At 47.4% G+C, this 15534-nt stretch overlaps 1 protein-coding gene across 3 annotated transcripts in view; it reads right to left on the bottom strand.

The window, feature by feature from the left end:
* Positions 1-4380: 4380 nt before the first annotated feature.
* TYRO3 (TYRO3 protein tyrosine kinase) overlaps positions 4381-15534 on the bottom strand; it is a 41812-nt gene continuing 30658 nt past the window's right edge. For all 3 annotated transcript variants that reach the window (XM_061462320.1, XM_061462322.1, XM_061462321.1), the window contains 7 exons: positions 15447-15527; positions 13653-13745; positions 12841-12962; positions 12431-12540; positions 10873-11032; positions 9354-9490; positions 4381-6823 (listed from right to left, as the gene is read on the bottom strand). In XM_061462320.1, the coding sequence (XP_061318304.1) occupies positions 6448-6823; positions 9354-9490; positions 10873-11032; positions 12431-12540; positions 12841-12962; positions 13653-13745; positions 15447-15527 (1079 nt within the window). In that variant the 3' untranslated portion in view covers positions 4381-6447. The remainder of the gene's footprint in view (positions 6824-9353; positions 9491-10872; positions 11033-12430; positions 12541-12840; positions 12963-13652; positions 13746-15446; positions 15528-15534) is intronic.

Here is a 15534-nt window from a genome sequence, read left to right as displayed (position 1 = left end):
CCCCAGATCCTCACAGTGTTCAAGGCCAGGTTGGAAGGGGCTTTGAACAGCCTGATCTAGTGGAAGGTGTCTCTGCCCATGGCAGGGGTGCTGGAACTGGATGAGCTTTAAGGTCCTTTCTAACCCAAACCATTCTATGATTCTATAATAAATAAGGTCCCTGTGGGCCAACAGTGGTCTTCAGTTACAGCACCACAGCCCCTCATCAACAGCTTGACAGAGCTCAGCAGACCAGCAACATTTCCTGGAGTATATTAAGAGGTACAAAAGGAGAAACACTGAGCCATGTTATTTTCTGCTATAAATAGGCTCTGCTCCTCTCATTTGGATCCTTGCCTGCCGATGCTGGCAGAAAAAAATTGGCCCTGAGCAATTTCAGTGGTGACCCAGCAAGCTTTCATCAATAGGTGGAAAACATGGGAGCTGTTCTGCGCAGCGAGCCCAGCCGTTGCCTCAGGTGCAGCCCAGCGCATCAGCTTCCATCCGAGTGCACTGCGCAGCCGGGCGTGTTGGCAGACAAAGCTGGAGTGAATCAGACGGGGAGAGGAGGAGTGTGAGAAGTCACCGGCTGTTGGCTCTGCCGGAGATTTCCACCCCCACAGCAGTGCTGGTAGGAACACGTGCCCCTGCTGCATCCTTTCTGTGCATCTCTTGCTGCCTTCGCTACCCTCAGCAGCACCAGACCCAGATGCTGCGATCCCTGGTTCCAGCAGAGGGGAGCAAACAAGTAGTGGGGAGATAGGTCTTAAATAGCCCCAGCTGCCTGCTGAATAAATGCCAAGCCTTGAGGTCAGGGTTTGACACAGGGGTTTGTTACAACCAAGGGTTCTGGCAATAGCAAAGAGCCTGCTTCATTCCAGGTCGCAGTTTGGGTCCCCTGCATAGCCCCCAAGTTGCATCTTCCTTTATGCTTACACCCTGCAGCTTAGGTACAAAGTTCACAGGCACCAAAAGGCTGTTAAAGCTCAGTCCTTTCAAGTACGCCTGCAAAATATTTCTGCTCCTGTTTCTCCTTGTGTATCTTTGTGCAAGAGGAGGGATAATGTAGACGAATACTACCAGAAAATGTATTAATTAGGTCTGAACCTTACCTGACGTTAGTGTAGGCATGCTGCTGCACATCGTCTAGCAATGCAAACCTTGTTTTCTTTTAGCTTCTTTTAAGGTAATTTAATAAGAAGAAACAAGGAGAGGCAGCAGTGTGTGACCAGAGGGCTCTGCTCTGGTTAACACCCACGTCGCACAAAGGTGGCTGTTGCAGAGACATTCATTGGTGGAGCAGAAGTAAAAAGCCAGCGGCAGTCTCCCACGGAGCTCGGATAATGACAGCAGTCAGGGTCCTTGTCTTATGCGTTAACTAAGAAAGCAGCCACCTTCTGAAGTTGCTGCACTAATTGCCATGTTATGGGTACACAGAGCGCGCTTCCCTCCAATGCCCCACCTCATTTTCTTTCAGCTCCCACTTTTTGCCACCTTTACTGCCACTGTATATATCAGCATATAGTGAAATACCGTATATTCCCTATTAGATCTCTTTCCTCTTCGTGAATTCCTGCTTCCTCACACCACACGCTGAAAAGAGCCAGCTGCCTACAAAGACTCTTCTAGAAACTAGTGCCATGCCATAAAATCCCTGCTGAATCTAACAAGACTTAAATCAACAAGCACCACCTATTTCCCGAGATCAAACGTTTCTTTCTGTTCTATTTTAAGCCGGTGAAAAGAGTGGTGGAAACCAAAGCTGTTCAGATGCTTTCCAAACTGTGGCTGGTGGCTCATGGGAGCACCCACCTTGAGAGCTGGGCTGAGTGGCAGCCAGCAACTGTGCTGCTGAAAAGCCTGCCTCCTAATTTAGATCCTATTGTCAAACGTGACCAAAAGGTGTTCCATTTCCCCGGCCCAGCCACACTTGGGAATGACTTGGCTTTGCATGCCTCAAGCTGGAGAATCTACGAAGTAAGGAGTCAATCATCTTTGTTTGGTCGCTAGTCCTCAGTGCAGTGATTGAGGTCTGATTCATTCTGATGCAGAGTTCATTTTATATGACAAAGCAAATGCAATCAAAACCCATGTCCATTGGTCTTTTCTGCTCTCGGACTAAGTAATTCGTTTGTAGCTCGGTTTCCCATGGTAACAAAGCTTTCTGATCACTAGCTACATATGTTGGCCCTAATAGCTTTTGAATCCACTGCGTCATTTCGGCCGAATGTGATGGGAAGATTGAGAACTGAAGGATGATGCATTTCCTACAGGTTCCTGAAAACAGGCTGTGTGTGGCAGACCCCCTTAGCGCCACATCGGTACCTTCACCGCAGGTGGAAGTTCAGTGACTTTGTATTAGACATCAGAAACTCCACCAAGGGAAACGCTCTTGTAAGCACCTCGTCTAGGGGCAAGCTCAGCTGGGGCATTCAATCCCCTGTGGGATGCAAATCCATAGGACACCAGGCTTCCTTTGCTCCTAGTGTTTGTAGAACTCACTATTTTAAGGGAGCATATCAGGAGTTAAATAGCAAATCAGTATAAAAATAGGACTATGTATGAGGGTCCTCGATAGAAATCCCTTGTAAAACAGATGAGAATTTGCAGAAGTTGGTGGCTGTTGAGCAGCAGGGGAGAATGAATACTGTCAGCAAAACGAATGTAAATCAGGAAAATACCTATGTGCAAATATTGTTCCTTTCTCCAGTCAGCCAGGCTCAAGCTTCTACTCAAAATTAATTACATTTGGCTTCAGGGGGGGGTTTTACTACAGCAAGACTGTAAGACTTCTCTTGCAGCACAGGTCAGGAAGGAATGAGGCAGGTCCCAGGGTAGCTGTACATTAGCTCCGAGGTATATTCACTCACTACAAGCACCTGCTGAGCTGTCAGCCCTGAGTATGCTATTCCCCACAGTGTGCAGGTATTGGATCAGACCAGAGCATCCCTGCATCTGCAGGCAGAGCTGCCAGTGCAGCCCATAGTCTAGGGCCTGTCTGTCAGCCATGGCACTGGAGCTGATGGGAGCATCTCTCCTTATGCATTAACTACCCCTGCACAACACAGATGATGCTGTGAGCTTCTGCTCTGACCATGCTAGGCACTGTGGGGTCACGCTGCCTCACAACCCAGCTGGTAACTGCCCTGAGTGGCTTGAGACTGTGTTAGAAACATAGAATGGTTTGGGTTAGAAGGGGCCTTAAAGCTCACCCGCTTGGGAGGATGGGAGGGACTACACTGTTGTACTGAAGCAGGGAAAAGAAGGGTGGTTGTGGGGGAAACATTTGGTTTAGCTGGGAAACCAGTGTGACAGGCTGGTGCCTAAGTCAGAATGGTTGGGCTAAAGGCTCACAGAGCCAGGGCAGCTGTGTACAGCCTCTACACAATTCAAGAGCAACACACTGCAGAGCACCAGGGCTGTATCCTTCACCAAAACACAAAGCCAGGCCCCACCTCAGACTGTTGCCTGGTCCCAGCTGGGGCAATGCCTCCTCTGTTCTGGCATTTCACATACAAAACTCCTCATCTCTGCTTCCCGGCTCCCTTGTTTGCTGTCTTCCCAGCTTGTCCTAGCTGCCCCCATTCTAAAATCTCCTTCCCTTCCTCTTTTCTCACTGGCTCTTCTTCTTGTGTTGCTTCTCCCACGCACAACACAGCCTAATTTGTACCTGACCTGACCAGGCTTGCGTGCAACAGGATTAAATCATCATCTGAACGGATCCAAGGGACATCACTGGGCAACGGAACCTTAAAATATTAACTAAATCAGCCGCTTTGCGCTTCGGAAGTCGTTTTTCCTGCATTGCAGATGGGGGGTGAGCGCTTGTACCGTTTACCATCACTCTTCCTCTCTGTGTGAGCTGGCAGGCAGAGGGCGTGCAACGTGCTGTTTGCTGATGAAGAATAAAAGCGTGAGGTACACCTTTTCTTCTCTGAGCTGGGAATCCAGGGGCTCTTTTATGTTGTGCTTGGAACATTTGACTCAGCAGCTGAATTTTACCCACCGCCTCCAAACCTCTCCTCCACAGAGAGCACTGCCAGTGGTTTGGTAGGTGCAGGCCAGTCTTCAGGGAGGAACTGGTGCAGAGGCTTTGCATTCCCAGGTATGGTGCAGCACATACCAATAAGGGCTTCTCCCCAGGCCCCTATATAGTGGTGGCCGCAGAGCCCACCTCTTTGTGGAACCACTGGTCCGCACCCATCACATTTCAGCCTTCACAGTCTCAAGGTTGGAGCAATGCAGAGTAACTGCCATTTGCAGAGGCCAAACATGTTCTCTGCCTCCAAGAAGTAACTTCATTGTGCTTGGTGATGGTTTTCAGCTGGGGCTGTCAGATTCACTGTGCTCCCACCCATTAACTGAACTCCGCAAACTCTGCCACAGGTAAGAGGCTGGGACTCAGACACAGTACATGTTTTATTATTAAAAAATGCATAAAAACTAAAGACATGCTTCCCAAAGTTAGAGTCTCTATGTACATCTGCACTCCCCAGGCAGCTGCAGGGAGCATAACCTTCTGCCCTCGCCATAACCTGCACCGCACAGGTTTCTGTTACCCTTTGTTAGGTGTTATCTTCTCACCTGCATTTACACCATTCCACCTAAATGAAGAGAAAACCCTGTGCTGCCTGGGGCATAAGATGGTGCAGTTTGTATCTCCAGCTTAGAAACCGCACTGAACTTCTGGAGACATCTGTAGGACATTGCTGGTCAGTAGGAAACTTTACAGAAAGGCCCCATGCCCAAGCCCCCAGCTGAAATTTCCCTTCCCTAGGAAGTGTTCTCACTAAGGGCTGAAACTGGACCTGAATTTTGTAGGTAGCCCCAAAATTTACAATAAGCAAATACTGGACATCAAAGGGTGGAGGGTTCTGATACCAAGTCTGCAGTCTCATTAGACTTATTGGTCCCATCTTTGCCAGCTCAGCAAATGATGACATTTGTGGTATTTGTTTCTGAGGAGGAGCAATGTGGAATCCCAAGTCTTGTGATACTGCTGAGTTTTCAGCGCACTGGAAAGAAAAGAAATGAAGATCTAGCAAATATTTTGGATAAGTAGAGTAAGATGTAACTGCGCTGCCTTGCTGGGAACCACTGCACAAAACAAATGCTGATTTACAGTAAAATATTAAATTATTAAAAACCACACAAGCATTTGCAGTTATAGTGAGTCAGACATGCTGATTGGAAAACAAAACCAAACGCGGAGAGCAAAACCATTCATTTTGCCCTGTCTGGAAGGCTGCAGTGATACTAGTTTATGTTCTGATGTGACTTTTACAGCGTGCCAGAAGACCTCCTAAACAGGAAGGCCAGTGGTTCTCAAGCTTTTTCATCATGAGGACTCTCTCTTCGGAAAGAGATCTCCCCGTTGGTCCCTTCCCTCCGGCTCACACACCTTCCCAACACCGATTTCACAGCTTTACTGCAGCAGCTACAGCACTTGGTTTGAAAAAGTCATAGGACTGATAGAGATTAAAGGAACCCTATTTAAAAGCAAATGCTGAATCCTGCTCCGGCTTAACCTAAAGCAATCCTGCCATTCTGCATCATCTGAGCTGTCTCCTTCCTCTCCTGGAGGGCAGTACTTAACATTAATTAGCACTGTTTCCCCATTCTGCTAAGTCTTCTCTACAGCCTTTCCTTTCCATCCCTTTGAAGTTGGATTCTGCCCTCACACATGCCAGCTGCTTTCCTTCCCTTCCCATTTTAATGCCAGCTGCAAGTCTGGTCAGGCCTGAATTGGCATCAAACAGAAGAAAAAGACATAAGAGAGGTACGTGGGGCGAAGAGGGATGCTGCATTTTCATTTTTTATAATTTCATCGCTCATCAAAGTGTCTGAAACTCTTAAAAGAGCCCCAGACTGAGGGAGCAGCAACCGTCACTGCATGAAATAAACCAGATGTTCAAATTCGGTATGGGGTGGAAGCAGATCCGCAGATCAGTTTGAGAACCACTGAGGTAGGCAACAAGTCTCGGCAGTACAGGTCTCGGCAGTACTGCTGAGTGAATGCAAGGGGAATTCTGCCCTCTTGTCCTGAATGAGTGTAAATACCCATTAGTGTTTTCAGAGGTACCAGTCCCAAAGTCACGCAGCCAGGATCGAAGACAACATCTACACAAGAGCGAGCACGGACTGAACAGAAGGTGTACTCAGCTCTGATCCAGCAGTCAGTGAGGAGCAGAGCACACACTCTGCCCACCTTAGCTTTGAGCTCCTTCCAGTGGGATGCAATCAACCTGCAACCCTACCGCCCTCCTCCCCCAAATCCAAGGTGCTGTTGGGGTTTCGGTCCTTCCGTGCCATCCACCACTGCAGCCCACACAGGGGGTGAAAGCTACAGAAGCTGCCCAAGAGCTCTGGCCACTGCTGTTCAAAGCCATTCCAGATCTGGCATCAGAGCCCCAGGTAACACAGCACCACATCCCGTCCCAGGGAAGCAGTGTCACTGCTATGTACAGGCTAACAACTTTTCTCTCCCTCTGTCTCCAGCTCATACAGAAGGCTTTTGTCCTCCCCTTCCTGCCCATCTGGATGCCTTTCACCCTCGGCATCATCTCCAAGGCACAAGGGGCTCATGATGTAGCGATAGTCACTTGTGACAGCAGCAGCTGCCCCAGCAATGGTCTCTTCACCGTCCGTGTTCCCAAAGGAGGCATGCAGGGCAGGGTCACTTGCAGACGCCTCTTTGTCCTTCCCAATATTGACATAGAGAGGATCTTGACTGGAGGAGAGTATGGACATCCTCCCCCGAATCATTTCCAGCTGGGACCGGAGCACTCCAAAGCTGGGGCGTAGCTTGGGCTCAGGATGCCAACATCTGCACATGAGATCATAGCTGCAAAATAGAAGGCAACAAGAGCAGTGAGAAGCAGAGCAGCCACCCCTGCACCTCCGAACAGGGGTACTGCACAGTTCATCTTTAGAAACACAGACACTTTCCCCAACCCTATCTGCTTTGGCCTTGCACAGGTGACAGCACATAATTCTTTGTTCCTTCCCATTCTCATTTTGGTCAAAATTATTATTTAGACAGTAACAAAAAACCCCAAAGCCCTGCCAAAGGATGCTGAGCTTCTTGATAAAACCCCATTCTACCATCTCTGGAGGAGAGCTAGAAGAGGACCATGAGTGCGACACCATTTGGCAATAGCAAATCACAAAACCCCCATCCTGAACAATCTCTGCTGTGGCTGAATCCATCCCTCCAAACTGTAGCTCAAAAGCAAATGAAACACAGGAAGAAACAAAACAGGGATCCAACTGTGGGAGGTGCGAGTTATTTCCAGAGTATTATTTTTCACATCGTGTTAGCTCAGTGCTCCCAGTGCCAGTGTTGCTTCCCAACAGGTTGACAGTGAGACTGGAAAAAGGCACAGTGGAGGGCTGTGGAGGAACAGACCACAGCTTCACTGCTGGAAGAGGGGTGCAATGGCCTTTCTACTATAAAGGCACCATGCCGATGCAGATGTGTTCAGTGATGTTAGCAGCCTTAGCTCCTGTCCTGCAGCGTTTCTCCTGCGGTTAAACACCCATCACCTCAGCTCTGGTTGCCTGAGGGCCAGTGTGAGGAGATAGAACTATAGAACCATAAAATGGTTTGGTTTGGAAGGGACCTTCAAAAGTCATCTAGTCCAACTCCCATGAAATGAGCAGGGACATCTTCAACTAGCTCAGGCTGCCCAGAACCACGTCCAAGGATGGTGCATCCACCGCTCCCCTGGGCAATCCGTGCCAGGATTTTACCACCCTCATTGTAAAGAATGTTGTCCTCACACCCAGTGTGAATATCCCCTCTTTAATTTAAACCATCACCCCTTGTCCTATTGTAACAGGCCCTGATAAAGTCTTTCCATAGAATGTTGCTGGCTCTGTGCTGGGCAAGGGGTGAGGAGCTCTGCTCCCCTGCACTGGCTGGCTTTCCTCCGGAGCCCACTAGGCTGGAGCACAGCCGGAGCCATTGTCCTCCTCCTCTTTGTGCATCACCCACAAGACTGGCAGCTGCGTTCCTATGGCATTATTGTTGCCAGTTCCACAGGGAGCAGGAACAAAGCACAGTGCTGGCACTGAAAAACACCGCACACAAATGAACCTCAGTTAAACTTGTAAACGGGAAAAATCTGATATGGCCTTTACTTGGAAATAAAGCATTTCATGATGGCTTTTATTTTACTTGTTGTGTCCCTTGCTTGCTATCAGCTCTACAAGATTGGTTTTGATCTCACACTAGTTTTACAGAAAGCTTCTACGGTTCAGTCATCTTAATCCTGATTTACATCCCTCACAAACAGTAGAAATAATTCTAAATGCTCCGGATAACATGAAAACTTGCTATTCGGTGGCACTATTTTCTTTTATCCTCACTGGCAAACAGCAGAAATTCATTTGAAAAAAAGGCAGAAAACGACTGGCTGTAATAAATCAAGACAAACAGTCCATTTGTCCCAGTACCCTGCCTCTGACAGGGGCCAGTATCATACACTCAGAGAAAGCACATAACCTGAGTGTGAACACTATAGTGAGATCTTTCTGGTATATTCTCTCAGGTCTCAGTAACCTGTAGCTCAAGGGCCTCTCAAAATGAAGGCTGTACATTTTCAGTAGTCTTTGATGGATTTTCTTTCAATGCCTGTCAGGCTTTTTAACCTCTCCTCTCCTTTTGGCATCTATAACATCCTATGGCCATAAGCTCCGCAACTTGCAACCAAAGCTACTGACAGCAGTCAAGCTGCAGATACTTAACGTATTTAAGCAGTGGTGTAACAATGTTTTCATTTAAAAATAAGGAGGAGTTAAAATGAACTGCTGAGAAGATGAAAGTGTACAGCTTTAATGGCAAGAGTACAGATTATTCCCTATGTGGAAAAATGCAGGAGAAAGGAAACTGCATGAAATAATCCACCTAATATCAGAGCAGGAGGGAAGAGGAAGGAAAGAGGATTGCATGTTGTCCATGAGGCCACTGCCTCTGCAATCCAGCTTCCTTGTCATCTTGCTAGATTGCTCTTCTATTCAGCCTTCAGAGTGTGCTGTGAACTCATCTCCTTTCTCAGATACTGGCCTGAGAAGGTAGGGAGCAATGCGTTTCTGGAAATACACTTACAGTTCCCACAAAGCCAAGAGATGCTTATGTTGACACTGTTCAAACCCTTGAGCCAAGTTAGCTGCTTGTGCAGCTACCACAGGTTCCAGGGAGCTCTGCCAGCAGAGCGTATCTGGTAGCTAACCCAGAGACTTTCTAGTGAATGCCTCTGTGTACTGGAAAGGGGATGGATTCAGATCAGCATCCCAGCCAGCTGCCCCTGTTTCCTTCCAGCGAGCCAAGCTTCTCAAGGAATCATATGTCAGCAGGGCAAGGAAGTACTCACACATCTTCCAGGCACTCCGGCGGCTGCTTGAGCCTGTTCCCACTGATGAGGTAGTTGTAGATTTCTGCATTCTCAATGCCAGCATAAGGGGTTTGCCCTCGGGTCACGATCTCCCACATGGTCACCCCGAACGCCCACTGCAAGGGAACAGCACACAGAACAAGTGAACAGACAGTCCCTGGCTCGCTGGGCTGACGCTTCAGTGTGCTCAGGCTGTGCCAACCCTCCCAGCCTGGGGTAATGTTATGTGAGCAGCAGTGATGCAAGGACTATCTCTAGCTAGAAAACAAAGAAATGACACATCATGTTGGGAGACAGCTGAAGGCTCTGCCTGGCCCTATCCTGCAGTGGAGCACAGGAAGATTTGGGAGTTACTGCAGTCTTCCACCTGCAGACCTCTCCCAAGCATCTCATGGTTCTTAAGCTATCAGTTTTGTGGTTCCCGGCTGTAAGAAGATCTGGTCTGGGGCTCACAGGTCAGTTTAATTCATTGAGCCAGATTCTGAGTTACTGGAAGTGTACAGGCACAAATGAAAGCAGTTTAGGCAATAAGCAGGTCAAGGAACAAACCACATATGGCTCATGTTCATTTGTCCTCTACACTGCAACAGTTGTACATCTAAACTAAGTCACGAGGTTTTCTAGGTGCAAAAAAAAATGATTATTTTCATAAGCAAAAGCCTGTCCAGTGTCTACGGTGAACTGGCTGAGCTAGCAATCACCAGTCACTTAACACTGTCCACAGTGGTTGCAGAAATCACTGGGCAACAGAGCAGCCAAGTTACAAGGTACTCTTGGTGAGCTCTTCAGAGACACTGTGACAGGGATAACTGGGAAGGCAAGTCCATAGGCCTAAAGGACAAAACTAGTGTGAAGCCGGACCAAAAGGCAGCAAGGAAGAGGGGAGAAGGGATCAGAACTAAAACCCAAAATCAAAAAAAAAACTCAAAACCAAACAAACACAACCCCAAATGAAAAAAAGGGAAAGGAAGCAAAAATTCCAGATGAATGGGTTCAGCCTCACTCCTTGGGGAGAAGTTATAGGGGGATGTCTAATCACTGATATATTCGCAGTCTGTGAACTTCCACCAATACCTTCTGTAGGATAGAGTGCACCTTTGCTGCACTTGCACATGAGTGTGTGGGTTAAGGCATTGCAAATGTCACCTTCAAATTTTTACACAGAAGAGAAAGGAAAAGGAATAAGAGTAAGAAAGAGACTGCATAAAGAGAGAGGAAAAGGAGATGGAGAAACGTGAATGAGAGCATGGGGATAAGCACTGAAAAATGAAGGACCAAAGAACAAGAGGAAAAAGGTTCATGACTTCTGCCATAAACCACTTGCATGTATTTTTAGTCTTGAGTTCTGACACCCAAGACGGGTAGCACTGTTCCTCAAACACAAGGCAAACTCCCCTTCCCGTCACCAGGGCCTTTTCCACCTTCAATGAACACAGAAGGATTCCTCCACTTCAGCAGGAATACAAGTGATTCCCAGACGCACCAGAGCAAAACTCACCACATCGCTGTGTGTTGTGTACAGATTGTCTGCCAGGCTTTCCAGAGCAAGCCACTTCACTGGCAGCTTGGAGGCACAGCCCTGGCGGTAGTAGTCTCCGCTGTAGATCTTCTTAGACAGCCCAAAGTCTGCAACACTCACGTTCATGTTCTCATCCAACCTAAGGGAAAGTTTCCATCACTGAGGAAAGCATTTAGAGGCCACCTCAGGCGAAACACAGAGCCCTGTTATGTCCAGGGAACTGAGGTATACAGATCACCAAGTGTTACCCAGAAGGATAATGACTTCATCTACTTGATGACCAATGTGAAGTAGTTTAGTGGCCTCAAATCAGTTCCTTGGGACTAACAGGGAGATAATGAGGACTAAGGAGGCAAGGAAATGGCTATGCTCAGATGGTCTACTCTGTTATGCAAAGGTACTTTCTATAGTATCAAGGATTGCCAGAGGACACCTGCAGCGCTCACTGCTGTCACTAAGGCATGCACTGTATATAGGCAATCAAGCACCACAGGGTGCTTGCCTAGACTGGCTGCTACAACTGCTCAAACTATATCTGCCACATCTTGTCTCCAGGCCTGGCTAATCGTCTAGATTGCTCTGTCACTACTTAAACCTAGACACACGGTGCAAGTAAAGCCCACAAAGGCTTCCTGCTCCCAGGCCTCATAAAGGACTCCCTGCTTTCCCCAGAAGATACGCTGAAACAGGCATTCAGCTTCCTCTGGAGGAAGTTTGTATTTTCTAGATGTTTGAAAATAGGAAATCAGTATGGGTTTCTGGTAAATGCCAAAGCAGGCTAACCCGTCGTTCTTCATTGTGAACACCAGGCTCCTGTCTGTGCATCTGGGAATTCAAATGCCTTTGGAAATCTGTGCCTCACTGAGGATTTTGCCCGTTGTCGTGGTTTTGTTCAGAGGCAGATTTCTGTTTGACAATTCTCTACTCTGTTCTCAGAGGAGCAGAGTGCAAAGGATAAGAAAAGGACTTTTCTTCCCTTCGAAGCAGGCAAGGCAGTTTGGGGACAAGAACAGCAATGTGGGATCATACAGTGTATTCACCCTGCAATTATTTCTAAAGGCATTCTCCACAGGCTTTCAGGGAAATGCTACATTTCTTATATTGTGATAATCAAGTCTCAAAATAGATACAAGAAATACAGACTCCAGGCTACAGTGAAAGTCCCTTTCTCCTAACACACCCAAACCCCTTCTCTCCTCTTGGCTACATTATATTGTGGAACAAATAGCCCATGCTGACACAGTCATTTGAGTGACTAGTGACAATTGTGCAACTCTATGAAACTGTATGTGCAGAACATGATGGCAAAGTTCCTTATAAATAGGGTCTACTTGGAAGCTCAGTGGGACTGCGGGGATCACTGTGCTCCCAGCACTGCCCACACACACCCCTACCCCCATGGCCATGGCTCCCCTATGCCCATGGTCACTTAAATGCAAGGACCACCATCCTTGGATGGGACCCGCCTCCACTTCTGTCACACAAAAGGCTTCCCATCCCTCTCTCACCCACTCTGGTCCTTACGTGGATCACTTACATGCAGTTCCGAGCTGCAAGGTCCCTGTGTATGAAGTTTTTTGAGCTCAAGTACTCCATCCCGCTGGCAATATCAATCATGAACTTGAGCAGTGTCTGAACAGGCAAGTTCTGAAAGAAAGAACAGTTCAAGTTCTCTTCCTGGAAACTTGCAAGCATGTATGGCAAAACTGCAAGGTTTTCTGCTGGCTGACTGAGCAGGGATGGGGGAAACAGGGAGGGGATGGAATGGAAGAGTTGGTCCTCAACATGCATGGAATGAAATACTGCAACATCGCATCTCACAGCTTTCTCTGCTATTAAAATCCAGCCAAATGCCAATGCCTTGGGGGGACCAACCCTGAACAGATCTGAGCAGATTCTCTGAAAATCCATACCCTCCCAGAAGGAATTCTAAAGTAAAACACTTACAAAAGGGTTTTCCCCAATCCGTGACATCAGCAGAAAAGCATGAAGGTCCCCATGCTTCATGAAGGGCAGGATCACCATGGGAATTGGGAGACGGCCCTTGGGACGGCTCCGCAGACTGACTCCTAATCAGGACACACATAGCAAAGGGGTTTTAGCAAACACATCAGTCTTAAGGGGGATCTCACAGGCTGCTGTGCCTTTTCTCCTAGAAATCCGGAGGAAAATGCACAGTTTTGGTGCGTGGGTTCCATGCTCCAAGCTTCTCTGCATGGCTTCATGCCAGGAGGTGTTAAGATACCTCTAACCCTGTTTACAGAGGCAGCACTGCCTCTCTGCTCTCCCAGCAGGACCAGCTATAAGTGTTTCTAGGATCACTCCAGACCAGCCAGCCCCAAACCTCAGTCTCTGCAGAGCAGTCTCCACATTCTGTATATTGTCTATTCCATAGTGCCCACCCACAAACAGATGTCTTGGTCCCTTACTTTGGAACGCACAATCTCCATTCACTCTATATGTCTACCAACCCATCTGTCCACAATTCACAGCAGTTTGGACACACCTCAGCCAGCCCAGGTAATGCTTGCAAGATCAAAGAAATAGCTGAAGAGATGCTTACTACTGGTGTATGAGGGCAAGCGTCGTGAGCACTTACACACACTCCAACTCCCTCTGAGTGCTGGTGCATGCAAGACTCCAGGTGCATGCAAGAGGCGGCTGCACTAGCACTGCTGTTGTACAGCAGTGAGGGTGAGTGTGTGAGGCTGTGAAGGAAGAGGAGGTGCTCTGTGGCACAAGCAGCAGTGCCTCCTTACCGATCAGTTTAGTGACATGGGGGTGGTCAAACTCCTTCATACAGGCAGCCTCTCGCAGGAACTCCTCAATGTCAGTCGAGGTGAAGATATCCGCTGGGAAGAAAGTCACTGTAAGTTTGCTTCCTTTGTAGGTGGCTCCAAGGGACTTTACACATAATGATTATCAGAGGCTTGCTCTTTGTGGCACAGCTCATCCTCTCAGACCTACAGCTGGATGAGCCCGTTTACAACAAAGCAGAGCCTGACACTTTCTCCTGGGATGGGAGCGGTAAGCACACACCAGAGACATCTGGTAAACTGGTTCTTAGCAGAATAAGGACCTGCTGATTAGAAGCTCTTTTCTCAGGGACAGCTTCCCTTGGAAGCCATGCAGAGCATGTGTGGGTTAAAGATGTAAGAAACTAATTAGCTAAAAGAACTTAAACTGCAATGTGAGGGAGACATCATAGAAAATAAAAGAGACTGTTGAAACTGAGGAGATGGCCTGGAGCCCCTGGCTGGCACGGCAGACCCCAGCTCATCTCTCATAAGGATGGCATGAAAGATCTATGCTTTTATGTCTCTTAGCACAGCTGAGTCTTCTGAAGTGCTAGAGCTAAGATTTAAAACCCCACACTGCTGGAGAGCTTGGACCTAATTCAGCAGTGACATACATCAGCATAAAGCTGCAGTAAATTATTTCTCACTGCTATTGCTCCAGATTTATGGAATTATATCACTATAATAAAGAATTAACTCAGTGGACTACTTCGCCCACTGCTGCTGTTGAATTTAGCAGGAATCCTCCAGTCCTGCTGCAAGATCACACTCAGATCTGTAGGGGAGTATTCACATTATCTGCTTTAGGCAAGTAATTTAAATATGATTAAGAAGAGAAAGGTAGATTCCCTTTTGACAGTCAATGGAGGAGGAAGGTGCTCCTGGAGGGTGACAGTTTCCAAGTTACATGCCTGAAGGTAGACAGTGTGACTACACAAAAGCTCGCAAACTGATTAGAATCACTGTTGAAACTGGCGATGCAACTTACACTAATGTGGTACTAGGATATTCAGTATAAGCTGGTATTCTGTGGCAGCCAAACTCAGCTCCAGAGATAAGTGAGTATGACTCTGCTTTAAGTCAGCCACAGTTCATTTCTGCTTTACAGGCAACAGGGGTGAAATAACATAGGTTAATATATATACACATACATATATACACATACTTGCTTTGACTTATATCTGTCTATTAATTGCTTTTCTTGTTAGACTTCTGCCTGATGAACGTGTTAGTTGTGTACACTCAACAAATGACAAATCAGAAGGGAGTTAGACTATTTATTCAAATTTGCTTGACTAAGATGAGTTAGCCTGTCACTGCATTCAGCCCAAACACTCTTCTGTTTATTCTAGGATATATGCTTGGAGGAATGCTGTCTTTCACTGCTGAATTAATGGGGCAAAGCAGACCTCTCTGAGCTGTCTATGCCATGTGATGTAGTGTTGTGTTGAATCAAGCAACTAAACAAGATTCTCTATGCACAGAAGCTGTAGCTATGATTTGGTTTCGGTTGCACTCACCACATGCTAGGTGCCATACAAGCAACTAAGGTGGTATAGGTCATTCTCTGAAAAGCTTCTGCTACAAGACTGACATGAAAGGGATAGAAGACAACATGGGTAGAGTGGTTGAGTGGGAAGCTCAGAGAGGAGTAAAGAGCATTGGGGGATGTTTCCTGGAGGATAGGACAGATAGCATTTAATCCTTCCAAGCTCTCTTCTCTTAAGTACTTCAGGTAGCTCTGCTCCCACTTACCTTTCAGCATCTTCACTGCCACTTTCTGGAAAGAGCCATCATCTAGCTTCAGTAGTGCCTCTCGAACTGATCCAAACTCCCCTGTGAA

This window comes from Pezoporus flaviventris, unplaced genomic scaffold (assembly GCF_033815535.1).
Source record: "Pezoporus flaviventris isolate CSIRO_AGI_PZ_B2104156 unplaced genomic scaffold, CSIRO_AGI_Pfla_v1 ptg000035l, whole genome shotgun sequence".
Taxonomy (NCBI): domain Eukaryota; kingdom Metazoa; phylum Chordata; class Aves; order Psittaciformes; family Psittacidae; genus Pezoporus; species Pezoporus flaviventris.
Note: the sequence above shows the minus strand (reverse complement) of the source record. Positions and strands in the feature narration are given on the sequence as shown.